Genomic DNA, 15,818 nt, shown 5'->3' with positions numbered 1-15,818 from the left:
GGGGGCTACAAATGAGAACCAGGTGGGGGGCGTGGTGGCTGGGCTCTCAGACAGTCCCACCCCGCCCTCTCGTCGGGAGGGACGCCAACAGCTCCGCGCGCCCGCGGCCCGACGCACATGCGCACGGGGCGAACGGACGGCTCCTGCAGGCGGCGCACGCGCGCCGAGGCGCTGCAGCCCTGCCCTTCCCCGCGGCCGTGCAGCACAGCAGCGAGCGCGGGAACGGCCCGAGCCACGAGGGCGCCATCACCGACGAGGCGAGGAAACCCGCACCGACAGAGTCGTTTATGTAAAAATTTTATTTTGACCAAAATGTAGAAAAAGTGGTAACTATTACATATGATACAGAAGGGGGAAGGGACAAGCAGAGAGAGAAGTGTGTGTGTGAGGGTTGACTCAGCTGCTCAACTGTTTACTATTTTTCCCTTGGGTTGCGTGGTGTTTACTAATAATAAATAGGAGCGGGGGATGGGGCCGGGGAGGCTTCTAGAAGCAGGGAGGCCTGACATTGGGCTGTAAACGTGAGTTGGGCCCCACGGTGAGATGTCCACTAAGAGATTCAAAATGAAAACCAAGGGGGGGAGTGTGGGATTCCCCGCTCCCCACCCCTGGGCATGGGGGACACCCCGGGTCCAGTCCTGGTCACCCAGAAGTTTCTACGGCCTTTATGAGCTTGGTCCCCAAGGAGCTGAAACTCTCCACTTCCTCTTCCCTGAACTCAGGTGATTATCAGCCATGCCTCTTAAGGAGGCCTTTGATTTGGGTTTTATTTGGGGGTGTGGTGGCACTGGAGATTTTGGCTTAACCTCCCCACATATCTCCTCTGGCTCCAGACACCTCTTTTTTTTTTCTGCCAGTCCTGGAGCTCGAATTCAGGAGCACTCTACCACTTGAGCCACAGTGCTACTTCCAGCTTTCTATATATGTGGTGCTGAGGAATTGAAGGCAGGGCTTCATGTATGTGGGGCAAGCGCTCTACCACTAGGCCACATTCCCAGCTCACCTCTTTTTTTGTAATAGAGAAAAAAAAATTTCTACACAAGATGCTGAGGTGCCTGTGATGCCACCTACTCAGGAAGCTGAGATCTGAGTGTAGTCCCGCATCCTGTCACCGCCAGCGGTGGGGAAGGTTCTGAGCCTGTGTGTTCTTGGCTGTGTAATATTCCACCATTTCCTAATCCAGTTTGAAGAGAATAAATCAACCCTGCCTAAGGAAGAAATGTAGTGGATATAAAAACAGAGCTAGAAAAAAGCTGGTGTTCTTGGAAGGGGAAGAAGAAAGAAAGGAAGGAATGGGGGTGAACCTGCTGTGCTCAAAGCTTGTCATACACAATATTTGGTCATGAACTCAGCATTTGCTCGTCATATTTTGTGCCGAGCCAAGCTGGAGTGGATTCCAGGATTCCTTAAATACAGTTGAGTTCATTTAGTGTCTGGTCCAGTGTTTGGTGCAAACCCACGTTCTCTTCTTTGGCCTGAGCAAGTTTCTCTGGGGGAGGGTAAAGAGAGAAAGAAAGGAATTAATGAGCATTGTCGTTGTTAAAGCAATGCTATGGGAACCTCAAACTTCCAGAGTAAGTCAAAATGCTTCTCTGTGTGTGTGTGTGCTTGTATGCATGATCCAGTCCTGGGGCTTGAACTCAGGACTTGGGCACTGTCCCTGAGCTTTTTCCTTCAAGGCTGGTGCTCTATTACTTGAGCCACAGCAGCTCCACTTCCAGTTTTCTAGTGGTTAATTGGAGATGAGTCTCAGACTTACCTGCATGGGCTGGCTTTGAACTCATGTCTCAGCCTCCTGAGTAGCTAGGACTACAGGTGTGAGCCACTGGAGCCTGGCCACAAACATGTTGCATGTATTATATGAGATGCGCTTATGCAAAACGAAGATTCTGAAATGCAAACTGAAGTCACTGTCCTCCCCCCCCCCCCCCCCGCAACAAGCACGTGAATGGCATCACATTCTGGCTGTGTAATCTTGTGTGTGATACACAGCAGTGGGGGGGGGGGGGGAATAAGACACAGCAGAAGCTATAGTCATAGTGAAGATTTTAATCCTAGGCTCAGAGATGGTGCTCATGCCTGTAACCCTGGCTTACTCAGGAGGCTGGGATGTGAGGATCATGATTCAAAGCCAGCCAGGGTAGGGAAAATCTGAAAGACGCCAGTTATCCAACAGCTGGAAGTAGCTCTGTGGCTCTAGCCTTGAGCAAAAAGGCTGGGGGGCAGTGCCCAGGCCCTGAGTCCAAGGACAGAGTTTAGCTGTCATGATGACACATTTCCCTGCTCGCCAGCTGGCCCCGGCCTGTGGACAGCTCCCCGGCCCTTCCTTCCTCCAGGGCTCTGGTGGATTCCAGTCAGTTGTCCGTGTATCCACAGCAACGGAAAGTGAAGCCAGAGTGGAGACAGAGAGCAAATAAAACAAAACAAGGCCGCACCTAAGGGCCTGGCAGGGAGCAGGTAGAGGGCACCACAGCCATGAGGGGAGGAAGAGACCTCCCCATGGCATCACCTGGAAATCCTCACAGGGAAAAAGAAACTTCCAGAGCTTTGGCCCTTTTCATTGAACAAAACAAGAAAATTTGACTGAGCTCAGTGACTCCCACCTGTAATCCCAGCTACTCAAGAGGCTCAGATACGAGGATCATGGCATAAAGCCAACCTGGGCAGGAATATCCGTGAGACTCTTATCTCCAGTTAAACACCAAAAAGCTGGAAGTGGTTTTGTGGTTCAAGTGGTTGAACACCAGCCTTGAGGGCCCAGGCCTAAGTTTAAGCCCCAGGACTGGCACAAAAATGTTTATTTCCTTTGAGGACTGCACAAGCCTCTGGGCCTATGGACATCACAGCTGGACTCAGGAGCAGATCTTTATCACATGAGGCCCTCCTAGCCGCTTAGCCGGGAGAAAGGTCTGGAAAAATCCCAGGCAGGAAGAAAATAGTGATGAAATCCTGACACAGCCTGCAGACTCTCCTGGCCGCCTCATGCCTGTCATCCAGCTACCCCGGGAGACAGAAATTCGAGGAGATTTAAGCCAGCCTGGGCAGAAAGTTCCCAAGACTCCATCTCAAGCGATAAAAAGGGGATGGACAGTGTATGTCTGTCATCCCAGCTACTTAGGAAATGAAAGTAGGAAGATCACTGTCAAGATGGCCAGAGCATAAAGGAGAGATTCTACAAAAAGAATAATAACTAAGGGAAAGAGGGCTCAGGTGTGGCACAAATGGTAGAATGACTGCCTAGCAAATGCTAGTCCTGGAGTTCAAACCCAAGGATGGCCTTATCACAACCACACCCCCAAATGCAGTGAGAGGTTAAATTCTCACCTGCATTAAAAACAAAAAACAAAACAAAACAGGTCACCAGCCTGTCATCCCAGCTTCTCAGAAGGCTGGGATCTGAGGATCACGGTTCAAAGCCAGCTGGAGCGGGAAACGATGAGACTCTTATCAACCACCAGCAAACCAGAAGTGAAGTACAAAATTGCTCAGGGACAGAGCCCAGGCCCTGAGTTTGGGCCCATGACCAGCAAAAAAACAAAAAGAAAGAAAGAAAAGGAAAAAAAGATGGTGAGGTGTGGGGAGCTGCGCAGGCACCAGGGGCAGATGTGCTGGCAGGTGGGTGGCAGCGGCCGGGCGGGGCTCCCAACACTTGGAATTTGAGGCCTGTACCCATTAGGCAACTGGGGCTTCACACGGGATACCTGGAATTTTAAGGACTGTGGCAAATTCCACAATGCTTGGTCATGAGCTGTGTGTACGTGTGGGTGCCTGCCTGTGTGCATGTGTGTGTAAGGGTGCTGGTCCTTGGGCTGGAACTCAGGGCCTGGGTGCAGCCCCTGAACTTTTCCCCTTAAGGCTGGCGCTGTACTGCTTGAGCCACAGCCCTACTTCTGTCTTTCCCTTCCTTAAAGACAGGGCCTTGTGACATGGCTGAACTTGAACTGGGTCCTGCTGGGATTACAGGCGTGTACAGCAGGCCCAGTCCCTGGTTTCACTGCTAGTGGGCTGTGGCATGTTATAAGTGTAGGGAGGAGGTGAGCAGCAGGGCTGGAGGGTGCACAGTGAGGAAATGGGGTCCCCTGAGAGAAACAGAAGAATGAACAGGAGGTGTGAGGAGACCACAGAGTTGCCACTGTTTGAATTCACAGCTGACAGACACCCCATTTCAGCCTCTGGGACCAAGGCTGGCTTGTATGTCCTGTAAGCACCCCCCCTACAGCCCAGCCCAGACTCCTGGAGGAGTGAAGCCCCCCCACCAGCATCCACCCTCCCTACTATGACTCCAAAGGCAGCAAGGAGAAAAGATAGCAGTGAGAAAGGGAGGTGAAGACAGCCCACCTTTATTGCGGACATTGGAAGTTTGAGAGTGTAAACCAAGACACAAAGGCTGGAGCCCCAGCAGCCTGCGGAGAACATGAGGCTCAGGCCTGTGCAGAGGCTGGGCCCCTACAGCGAGGTCATGTCATTGACCACATGGTCCAGCACCTCGCTGATGGCTTTGTACTTGAGCTTGTGAGCATGGAGCTCTTCTGGGTGGGGAGGAGGCGGGGAGACAGGACAGGGGATGGCACAGAGAAGGGCAGGAAGCACACGTGGGTGAGGGAAGGAGGAAAGGCAGAAGCAACAGAGGTGGGGGAAGGGGGGTGAGTGTCACGGGGTGGCCCACAGTCATGGTCATTTCCAATGAAGTCATCAGTTCAAAGGCCACAGACTAGATTGAAGGCCATGGTGTGGATGTCCTTATAAGGAGATCTCATCTTCCCCAAAGCTGGAGAACCAGGGCAGAGCCTCATACCAGTCAAGCCAGGCACTGGTGGCTCACGCCTGTAATCCCAGCGGCTCAGGAGGCTAAGATCTGAGGACTGTGGTTCAAAGCCAGCCCAGGCAGGAAGTCCATGAGATTTTTATCTCCAGTTAACCAGCAAAAAGCTAGAAGTGGAGCTGTGGCTCAAGTAGTAGAGCACCAGCCTTGATTTTGAAAGAAAACTCAGGAACAGTGCTCAGGCCCTGAGTTCAAGCCCCAGGATCAGCACACATATAAAAGAAAGACACAAGACATGGCTGAGACCTGCAAGAGGGCTGCCGGCCATACATACTGGTAGGACGCACGCTCACCTTCCAGATCATCAATAGTCTTCTCCAGTTTGGCCACTGTTCGCTCTGCAAACTCAGCCCGGGTCTCAGCCTGCAGGGGAACAGAGTCAGCACCCGTGCCTCGCACGCTGGGTGGGGGGGTGGGGGGGCTGGGGCACACTCACCTCCTTCAGCTTGTCAGACAGGAGTTTGATTTCTTCCTCATATTTATCCTCCTTTTCAGAATACTGTGGGAGAAACAAACGCTTACGAACCAAAAAGGTGGGCTGGGAATGTGGCCTAGTGGTAGAGTGCTTGCTTCGTATATATGAAGCCTGGGTTCGATTCCTCAGCACCACATATATAGAAATAGCCAGAAGTGGCGCTGTGGCTCAAGTGGCAGAGTGCTAGCCTTGAGCAAAAAGAAAGCAGAAACAGTGCTCAGGCCCGGAGTCCCAGCCCCAGGACTGGAAAAAAAAAAAAAAAAAAGAAAAGAAAAAGGTGAGGGGCAGTGGTTCATGCCTATGACCCCAGCTACTCAGATCAGGACAGTAGTGTGGGTGAGTCTGGACAAAAAGCTAGTGAGACACCCCACTTCCCATCTCAACCAACAAGCCAGGTAGGGCAGGACCTGCCTGTAATCCTAGCATCCAGAAGGCTGAAGAAGAAGGATCTCCAGTGTGAGGTCAGCCCCAGTGGTTTTGTGAAACCCCATGTCACAGCAGGCTGGCACATTTCCCGGTTCCCTGACACCCTGCCCAGGACCCGGGACACAGAGCATGAGCAGCAGGGGGTCCAGCACCCACCTTCTCAGAGGCCGCCTCCAGGGACTTGAGGTTGTTGGTGATGTTCTTGAGCTCCTCCTCCAGGTCCCCGCACTTCCTGCATACATGGAAAGGAGGCCAGCCCTCATCAGGCTGCTCTTGAACCTTGGGGCTCCCTAGAGGAGTGTGGGGGACCCAGGAGAGGGCTTGGGGTCGGAGCCCTGTCATGGCCCGAGAAGCCAGGCACCCTAGGACAGGGCATGCACCCCAGGGAACCAGCAGGCATGAGCCCCAGGGCTCCAGGGCCTGGCCTCCTCCAGTGTATTGGAATTCCTCAGATTCCACTCAGGGCCTCCATCTCAAGAAAAGGAGCCAGGGCTGGGCACAGGGGCTCGCACTTGTAATCCCAGCTCCTCAGGAGGCTGAGACCTGAAGATCACAGTTCAAAGCCTGTGCAGGAGAGTGAAAACTGTCCATCTGGTCCCCTCTTGCCAGGCTATTTCTATCCTTTCCCTTGTAGAGAGACCAAGCCTTTCATCCCCTTATGTGTCCCCCTATCGCTCTCAACGCATATCCTCTGACCAGTAGGAAGTAGTGCGGGAGCAAGGGTCACGGATGGCCTTGGTCAGCGTGTGATTGCGAGAATGCCCTTCCCCCTCCCTATACTCGCCTAGGAGGCTGGGTTAGCATGGACACCTTGGAGAAGCTTCAAGAGCTTTCTGTCTATTCAAGGGAAGGGCAATCAAACTTAAAGCAGTAATGAGGAGGGAAGGAGAGGGACTGACCAGGTGCTAACAATAGGCTAATGAGCATGTCCATCCAAGAGCGGTGCCATAGGGCCTCCCCCACGGGCTGATGTCATACCCCAATAGAACCGCCCCTGGGCCCCGGGCGGTGCCATCTTGGAGGCAGACATGTGGACTCAAGACCAAGATGGGCTGGTCCAGAACTACTCCTTCCAGTTCCGGACCCGGAAGGAGGTGGGAGTAACTAGTAGCCAAGCAGCCCCAGGTCTTAAAGGTATAGCCATCCCCTACATCCTCTGTCAGCCATGGCAGAGGGAAGGAGCCATGGCAGGGACCCGGGAGGGGCCCCCACACCCCATCAGCCCCCACATCACTCACAGCTCTGACACTTCGGCTCGCTCCTCAGCTCTCTCCAGCTCGCCCTCCAGGATGACCAGCTTCCGTGCCACCTGCAGGGACACGCAGGGCCAGATGACCCGTAGCCAGACTCAGGTACCACAGCCTCTGCCACCCCCAGGGGCCCTTGAGGGACACAGGGAAGGTGGGAGAACCTGGCTGAGGACCCAGAATCCCAGCTTTCACCAAACTGCCAAGACCCCATGGCTAGCCGAGCGCCAGTGTGGACGCCTGTCATCCCAGCTACTCAGGAGGCTGAGAGCTGAGGATAGCGGTTTAAAGCCAGCCAGGGCAGGAAAGTCAGAGAGTCTTATCTCCAATGAGCCAGCAAAAGCCATAAGTGCCGCTGTGACTCAAGTAGTAGAGCACTAGCCTTGAATACAAAAGCTCAGGGACAGCGCCCAGGCCCTGAGTTCAAACCCCAGGACCTGCACAGAACAAAACAACAAAAAGCCTCGGCATTTCCATGAGTCAGGTCCTCTGCGCCCTGAGAGCCAAGGGCCTGCGGTCTGCAGCCCTGCCCCAGTCCCGACGGAGCTCACCTCCTCGTACTTGCGATCTGCCTCCTCAGCAATGTGCTTCGCCTCTTTCAGCTGCATCTCCTGGATCTCCATCTTCTCCTCGTCCTTCATGGCCCGGTTCTCAATGACCTTCATGCCTCTGCAAGGATGGGGCCCCCTCAGTACCCACCATAGTCAGACCAGCACCCCAACACTAAGCCACGGCACCCCGACTCAATGTCACCATGAAAGACAACCTCATAGCTGAGTCATAACAAAACATGGGAGCCCACACCTGTCACCCCAGCTACTCAGGAGGCTGAGATCTGAGGATAGCGGTTCAAAGCCAGCCAAGGCAGTAAAGTCCATGAGATTCTATCTCCAGGCCAAGGGCAACAAGATCCAACAGGCAAGCAGCCTTGACAGGCTGGAGAAAGCCGGACAGGCTGGACCTGCCAGGTGCCAGGCACCTCGGGATCCTGGGATGATGGGGGTGCATGCCCAAGCCTGGCTTGTTTTAGAGATAGGATCTCTCTCATTCATGTTCTGCGTAGAAGACAGTGATGTCTCCCATCTCTGCTTCCAAGGTGGCTGGGATTACAAGCGGAAGCTACTGCGCCTGGCTCCTTTGTTGTGCTGCTGGGGAAGGGATCCTGGGTCTTGGCCCTTCTCCACCTGCAGAAGCCCCCCTTTCTCAGCCGCCCTCGGTCCCCTGTTGGGGTGACCCCCAGTGACACTGTGCCACGACCTAGTGGTTGGGCTGCGATGATCACCAGCCAGGCCCACACTGTGGCCACACAACGGACCTATTGACAGCCACAAAGACACAGGCATTTGTGTGCACCCCACAACCCACCCTCAGTGCTTGGGCACGCCAGGTCGTGGGTAGCACTGCCCAGCAGGGCAGGGGCCAGCGCCAGGCCCACAGGGGCCACAGTGTCCCTTCAGGGAGTGCCCACCCCACCCCAGGTCAAGGCAGAAACCCATAGAAAGGATGGAGGGAGGGAGCAAGGACAGAGGCTCAGAAGCAAGGCCTGGTAGCTCACCCCTGTAATCCCACCACCCAAGAGGCTGAAAGAGAGATGGAGAAGCTTTTCTGGCCAGCCAGGACAACACAGCAAATCAAAAACAAGCCAGGCGCCGGCAGCTCTCGCCTGTAACCACAATGACTCAAGAGGCTAAGATCCGAGGAGGATCGTGGTTGGAAGCCAGCCCCAGCAGGAAGTCTGCAACGCTATCTCCAATGAACCAGCCAAAAGCCAGAAGGGGCACTGTGGCTCAAATGGTAGAGCGCCAGCCTTGAGTAAAAAAAGCTCAGGGACAGCACTCAGGCTCTGAGGTCAAGCCCCGGGACTGGCACCCCCCCATAATAATCATAGTAGTAATAATAATGATGCACATGCTCTTATTCCCCCTTTCCACGCTACCCCAGAAACGTCTGCCTGCAGAACTTCTCGGACAGCAGCCCTGGAAACAATCACCCGGGTCACCCTGCCTGCAGGGTCACCCGCCCGGCCCCTCACCTCTCGCTCTCATCCGCAGCCTTCTCTGCCTCCTCCAGCTTCTGCAGGGCAGTGGCCAGCCGCTCCTGCGCCCGGTCCAGCTCTTCCTCCACCAGCTGGATGCGCCGGTTCAGAGCCGCCACATCACCTTCCGCCTGGAAGAGACAGACAGACATGAGCAGATCCCCGGGCGCGTGAGCACAGGTCCATGGGTGCCCTGGGAGGAATCTCACACTCTGGATTCCAACACCATCGCTTATTACTGATAAGACCTCCCAGTCTCGCCCTCAGTGAGCCTCTGACTCCTAGGCTTCTGCCTCCCCAGCAGCTGGGGATTATAGGCATGCACTGCCTCGCCCGGCTTTGCCCCCCTGTAGGCTGTAAAAATGTCATTGGGTGCTCGCTTCGGCAGCACATATACTAAAATTGGAACGATACAGAGAAGATTAGCATGGCCCCTGCGCAAGGATGACACGCAAATTCGTGATGCGTTCCATATTTAAAAAAAAAAATGTCATTGGATTTCTTCATTATGAACACCAGGGAACATTCTAGCACTGGAAGCCAGGTGTGCTGGGGAGCCAACAGGGAAGGCAGCCCAATGCCAGCGGTATAGGGTGTGAAGCGCAGCAGCGTGGGGCAGGCCTAGAATCCTAGCACTGGAGAATTGGAGGCAGGAGGCCTGGGGGGGCGGGGATGTCCTGTAGGAAGGTCCTGGCTCCAAAATTAACCAAACCAAGTAAAAACAGAGCCTGAGAGTCAGGGACGTGTGCAACACACTACAGAGGCAGAGCCAGGGTCTCCAGGAACTGGAAATCCCCCAACAGTAGGAGGAGAGACAGTGTAAAGCCGGGCCCACACTGGTGGCTCCCGCCTGTAATCCTGGCTACTCCAGGAGGCTGAGATCTGAGGATCTCGGGGTGAAGTGCGCTCAGGCAGAAAAATCTCTGAGACTCTTCTCTCCAATGCCCCACCAAAAAAAAACCAAAAAAAACCAAAGCAGAGAGCATGAGATCCTGGGTACTGAGTTCAAGTCCCAGTACCAACCTTCACTAACTCCCCTGCTTTCCCCTCCGAAACAGAGAAAGAACCAAGCTGCACCCCAGGAGCTGGGGCGAGGTTCCTGGGGATGGAGTCAGGAATCCTCCAGCCCCAATTGACCAAGACTGATCGGCTAGGCCACATACCAAGGCCCAGAGGTGGCCACAATTGGGGGGTGTTGTGTGGCCACAACTGGGGGGGGGGGTCAGCATAACCCCCAGGTTGCCCCAAGGGAGAGCAGCACGCAGTGGGCCAGGGTTGGGGCTCCGCCCTGACACATGGGTAGGGCTGGAAACTAGGAATGACAGGAGGAAGGGAATTGAAGGGCGCTGCTGATGCCTCATGCCTGTCACCCCAGCTCCACAGGAGGCTGGGATGTGGGAATCTTGGTTCAAAGCCAGCAATTCACCACCAGAAAACCAGAAGTGGTGCTGTGGCTCAAGTAGTAGAGTGCTAGCTTCGAAAGAGCTCAGGGGCAGTGCCCAGGCCCAGAGTTCAAGCCCCAGGACCGACAAAAAAGAAAAAAGAAAATCAGAAAAGCCGAGGTGCTGGAGGCTCACACCTGTTATCCCAGCTACTGAGGAGGCTAAGATCTGAAAATCCCAGTTCGAAGCCAGCCCAGTCTCTGAGACTCATCACCAATGAAGCACTCAGAGAATGCCGGAAGCAGGGCTGCAGCTCAAGCGGTAGAGCACTAACCTTGAGCACAAACAACTCAGGGTTAGAGCCCAGGCCCTGAGTTCAAGGACCAGCCATCATAAAAAAATAAAATAAAAATAATCAGAAAAGGAAGCGGGCTGCACCAGAGGAAGCGAAGGCTGAGGAGTGGGCAGGAGGAAGGGAGGGGGGCGGCCCCCTCCCTTTCAGGACAAATAAAGGACTAGAAAAGCGGAAGGCGATAAAAATTGTGGGAGATCCCTGCCCTTGCCGCCCCCAATTTATACTTAAAAAAAAAAAAACAACAACGTAATACTGGAAGGTGGCCGGCCGGTCTAAGGCACGGGGCAAGCCTGGGGGTTCCCTGTGCTCGGGTACCGCCTAGGAAGGAGGAGGCCGGCTTTGGGCCCCATCCTCCGAAGCGGCGGAGATTAAAGGCATGCGCCGCGGCGCCGGGCTCGGAAACTTGACTTTTTAGCTGAGTTGACCGAGTCCCCTCCAAAAAAATACACAAAAACCCCAAACCCAGCGAACTCGTGACGTGGCGGCCCCGGCTCCGGGCAGGGCCTGCGGGCTGGCTTTCCAGCGTCTGGACGGAAGCGTGGAGGGCGGGGGCCCCAGGCCGGGGTCCCCCAACCCCGGTCCCCTCCCCTCCCCGCCCTGCTCTCCCCTCCCCGCCCCTTCCGCAATCAAAGCGCCCGGACCACAAAGGATTTGCCTTATAAGGGAAAAGCTGGCACCGGAAGGTGGGAGACCGTCACCCCAAAATCTAAACGGAACCAGCTGTGGGGGCCCGGCCCCCCGCCCGGCCGCAAGGGAGCCGGAGGAGCCCCATACTTTCCAAGAGCATCTCTGCTCCCCCACCCTCGCGGGCGGGGACCGCACCCCGAACCCGGCGCCCGGGGCGGGAGCGGGACTTAGGGCGCAGCGCCCGGGGCCGCCGGGCATCCGGGTTTCGGACCCTCCGGAGCCGTCGGCGGACCCGGCCGGGCGGCTGCTGGGGTCCCCGCCCCGGGCCGAGGCCGCGTTTCCGGGGTCCCGGGTCCCCCGGGGCGGGTGGGGCCCCGCTGCGCGCCCCCAGCTCGGGGACCTCGGGCCCGCGCCTGCCCGGAGCGCGAGAAAGTTCGACCGGAGCCAGCGCCCCCACGGCGGCGGCTTCGCTAGACGCCCGGCCGTGCCAGACCACGGAGTCCGGGCGCCCAGGGCCCCCGACCGGGACCCGCGCCCTCCCCCGGCCGGCCGGGCACAAAGGCGGAGCGCGGGAAGCGGAGGCGGGGCGGCGGGGGGCGTAGGATCGGGGGAGTCCAGGGGTCGCGCGCGGATCGCGGGGGCCGGTTGGCCGCGGGGGGATCAGGATCCGGGGGAGGATCCGGGGACCGGGGGCAGTCGGGGGGATGCGGGGTCACTGCGGGAGAGCCGGGAGGATCTCGGGACCGCGGGGGCCGGGGGACCAGGAGGAGCCGGGGGCCCCCGGGGCCTGCGGGGGCCGGAGGCAGCGGGGGAACGCGGGGTCGCTGCGGGAGACCCGGGGGATCGCGGGGTCGGCTCACTTTCTCGCGGCGCTCGCGCTCGGCGTCCAGCTCCCGCTGCAGGCCCTGCGCGCGCTCCTCGGCGCCGTCCGCCGTCTGCTGCAGCGCCTGGATCTTGCGCTTCACGGTGTCCAGCGAGCTTAGCGCGGCCATGGCGCGGCGGCGGCGGCGGGCGGGCGGGCGGCGACTGCGCGGCCGCGCCCGGGACCCCGCGGGGCCCGGCGCCCGCCCCGCCCCGCCCCGCGCCGCCGCCCGCCGGGCCCGCCCCCGGCCCCGGCCGCGGCCCCGCTGAGGTCACCGCCCGCCCCCGGCCCGCCCGCGCCCACGCGGGGCTTACGTGAAAAAGGCGAGGCTGGCGCCGCTGCCTCCGCCCGGCTGGCCTCCACCCAGGCCCGGGCCTCCACCTCCGAGGCCTCCGACTCCACCCAGACCCAGACCACCACGCCAGGCCTCGGCCTCCACTTCCACCTTCCCCTGGGCCTCCATCAGCCTCCAACTGACTACGGCCCCAGCCTCCACTTCTGTTTTAGTGCCCCGGCTCTGGTTTCCACCGTGGCGCCTGCCTCCACCCCGGCCTTCCACCCTGGTCCCTGCCTCCGTCCCGGCCTCCCACCCTGGCCTCCACCCTGGGGCCTGAGCCCCCACGTGCGCACACTCACTTCAGACGCCTTCTTCTCAGTGAGTTCCAGCCTCTCCTGCGCATCCTTCAGCTCCTCTGAATGCCTGTCCAGCTCATCCTCTGTCACCTTCAGCTGCTTCTGGAGCTGTGACAGCTCCTTCTCCACCTGGGGATACGGGGGTCAATGGGGCACTGGAGCCCCTAGCCCCACACCCCATCTTGGGCGCTGACCACACAGCCTCTGCCCCCCTCCCCCAGTTGTCCAGCGTTGAGCCCAGGACCCTGGCCTCAGGTCCTCCCTGCCTCCAGGGCCCAAACCTCAGCCCCACATCCAGACTCTCCTAACAGGAAGCCTCCGTACCCGTCCTCGGCACCCCAGCCTTCGCAGGCCCCAGAGGCAGACGGCTCCCCCCTGCCCATTGGGCAACTGCAGCCCTTGGGGCAGCAAGGTGGGGGTCCTGGGGATACAGCCAGGGCCCCAAGCCACCCCATGGCCTGATCGCCACCTCCAGGCACGGAGTGAAGGAGCTGGGTCACCCCACTGTCCCTTTTCTGGTCTCCATTCCCTTCTTTTTTTGGGTGGTTGTGGGGCCTGAACTCCAGGCCTTGTGCTTGGGGGACACATGCTCTACCCTGATTCCAAGCCCCAGGGCCAGCAAAAACGATAGGTAAACTGAGTCCTTGCAGGGGTGTGGCCACACAGATTGGGAAGATGGGAGTCCTGCCTGGTAAACTGATCCCCTAGACCTGGCGTCCAGCCCTGGCATCCTGGCTCCAGCCCCACCACCCCTTCCAGGGTCTATAACGCTGGGGCACCCAAGAGTGTTTGTTGATTGAGTCAGGGACGGCTCCCCTGTGGCAGCTGTGGACCAGGAGTCGGGTGGGGAGCTGGGGCCCCCAGGCCTTGCCCTGAGGGCCTCAGTTTCCCTTCTCATAAAATGGCCACAAGAGTCCCCAGCTGCAGACTGCAGTCCCAGGAGCTGGGCCTGGGCAGGCATGCAGGCAGGATGCAGGGTCAAAGGGCAGAGGTGGCAAATGTCACAGCTGGGCGGACAAGCAGGAAGTGGGGGGACAGTTTCTCCATCCTGTTCCCACAAGGAGCCGGCTTGGGATCCCAGAGTTTGCATGAGGCTTGGGGAGCAGGAGGGGGGGTAGTCTGACTAACTCCCACCACCCCACCTGCATTCCCAGCCAGGGCACTGGGAGGCTCTGGCTTCTGTTTGGGGGGACTCTGGGACAGGGAGTTCCACGCCCAGCCTTCAGGAAGGATCATCTGTCCCTATTTCACAATGTGGCTGAGAAATCCAGAGGCAGGTTGAGTCACAATGCAGGATTGCAGGCTAGACTTGAACCCCGGTCCCTCCTAGTGGGCGGCGGCTTTATAAGAAAACACCACTGTCCAGGCAAGGAGAAAAGTCCAGCAAGAGCCTGGGGAGGCAGCCTCCTCACCAGCCCAGCGCCTCAAGGATCCCTGCAGCCCGGGAAGACGGAAGCTGTCACTCACACCTGAGTCAGAGGCAGAGGCAGGTAAACTTTGCTTTTCCCTGAAGCTGACAGTTGGGGTCAAAAAATGAATAAATCAGGGCCCCGCCCCTCCTCAGGCTTCTGTCTTTGTGCAGAGGGTTTGGGTGTGTCTCAGGGCCATAGAGTGAGTGTCATGGGCCCCAGGTAGCCCCAAGACCCTTGGGGGAGGTGTGGGAGCCGGGCAGGAAATAGTCGCAGATGGCTGAGTACTTACTGGCACAGTGACAGATTCTACCTTCGGGTCCACCCCACCGCTGCGATCTCACCACTGACAGCCGGCCAGGGGTGCAGGCATAGGAAATCCCACTGCATCCAGGACATGAGGTGGGGATTGGCAGTGGGGGGGCACCCTGGCACTGAGAGGGTGCGGCTGGTGGGCCCTCACCTGCTTGCACCTGTCCTCCGCCGCCTTCCTGTCTGCCTCAGCCTGCTCAGCGCGGTCCATGGCGTTCTCCTTGTCCAGCTTCAGCATCTGCATCTTCTTCTTGATGGCCTCCATGGTAGAGATGGGGGGGGGGGGGCTGGCGGCTGGGCCAACAGGTGCAAGCCGGCTGCTGTGGTGGAGGCCACTGGCTGGAACAGGCCTTATAGGCAGTGCCGCCCTCCTGGGGCGAGCCTGGGCCGGGCCCTGGCTGCGCTCACCAGCCTCAGCCCTTGCCTTATTTGGGCCTAGTTGTTTCTCAAAGGAAAAAAAATTCACCTGGTGACTCAGGTGTGGATCCCGGTGGGTACCGCGTGGCCTCAGAAAACACGGGTCAGGTGCATGGGCGGCGGGGGGGGGGGCAGGCTGGCCTCCATTTCCCTGTTATCCCCCACTCCACTCTCCACATGGCCCTGTTTATGAAACCTCTATGCATCCTTCAAAGCCCAGGGCAGATGGCCTCTTCCCCCAGGAAACCTTCCTGGAGTCCCCTCCCCCCCAAGCCCTAGGTTCCCGGCCAGCGCCGGAGATTACTGTGTAATCTCCAGAGAAGGTTGAGAGGCTTGAGAGCCCTCCTTGAGGCTGAAGAGGGGAACTCACCCTCTCCATTTGACTCATGGGGAAACAGGCCCCAAGCAGCTCAGTCAGGGTCACTCAGAGTGTCAGGAGAAGAGTGTTTGTTTCCCTCTGCACCACAGCATCATGAGTTCACATCCCCAACATCCTCCCTAGTGTGGCCCCTCCCAGACCATCTCACCTCCCCCACCCCCAAGCTCCTGGGGACCAGACACCAGCACAGTGCTGAAAGAGATCTTCCGTCTGTGCCTGGCCCTGCAGGACATCCTCTCCTCCATCCCTGCTGTGGCCTCCCCACAAGCCCCACTCAGGGCACGAGGTGAGGGGGAGAGGGGTCAGCACCAGCCATCGCTCAGGACAGCCGGGGATGGCAGTGTGGCCTGGGGTGAGGCAGGCAGGAGCTGCATTTTTAGCTCAGAGAGCACACGGTCCCCCAAGTCTGAGTGATCCTCCATCCCTGGCCAGGACAC

The 15,818-nt window shown here is 58.2% G+C and overlaps 1 protein-coding gene and 1 non-coding gene across 5 annotated transcripts; one reads left to right on the top strand and one right to left on the bottom strand.

Annotated features, from left to right (window-relative positions):
• Positions 1-1,014: 1,014 nt before the first annotated feature.
• Positions 1,015-14,872, bottom strand: Tpm4 (tropomyosin 4). Of its 4 annotated transcripts, none has more exons than XM_048342677.1 (9): positions 14,737-14,867; positions 12,868-12,993; positions 9,003-9,136; positions 7,522-7,639; positions 6,962-7,032; positions 5,880-5,955; positions 5,259-5,321; positions 5,116-5,185; positions 1,015-1,489 (listed from the first exon to the last, which is right to left on the bottom strand). In XM_048342677.1, exons 1-9 carry the CDS (start codon positions 14,848-14,850, stop codon positions 1,407-1,409), a joined length of 855 nt encoding a protein of 284 aa, XP_048198634.1. In that variant the 5' UTR covers positions 14,851-14,867; the 3' UTR covers positions 1,015-1,406. The 4 variants fall into 4 exon arrangements, with proteins under 4 accessions (XP_048198634.1, XP_048198635.1, XP_048198636.1 ...); XM_048342679.1 differs by lacking the exon at positions 1,015-1,489 and adding an exon at positions 4,292-4,529 and having other exon boundaries at positions 14,737-14,872; XM_048342678.1 differs by lacking the exons at positions 12,868-12,993; positions 14,737-14,867 and adding an exon at positions 12,230-12,405.
• Positions 9,378-9,484, top strand: LOC125349835. The gene has a single exon (XR_007210632.1). It is a non-coding gene; the product is annotated as a U6 spliceosomal RNA (small nuclear RNA).
• Positions 14,873-15,818: the final 946 nt, after the last annotated feature.

This window comes from Perognathus longimembris, chromosome 3 (genome assembly GCF_023159225.1).
Source record: "Perognathus longimembris pacificus isolate PPM17 chromosome 3, ASM2315922v1, whole genome shotgun sequence".
NCBI lineage: Eukaryota > Metazoa > Chordata > Mammalia > Rodentia > Heteromyidae > Perognathus > Perognathus longimembris.
This window is presented reverse-complemented; position numbering and strand designations above follow the sequence as displayed.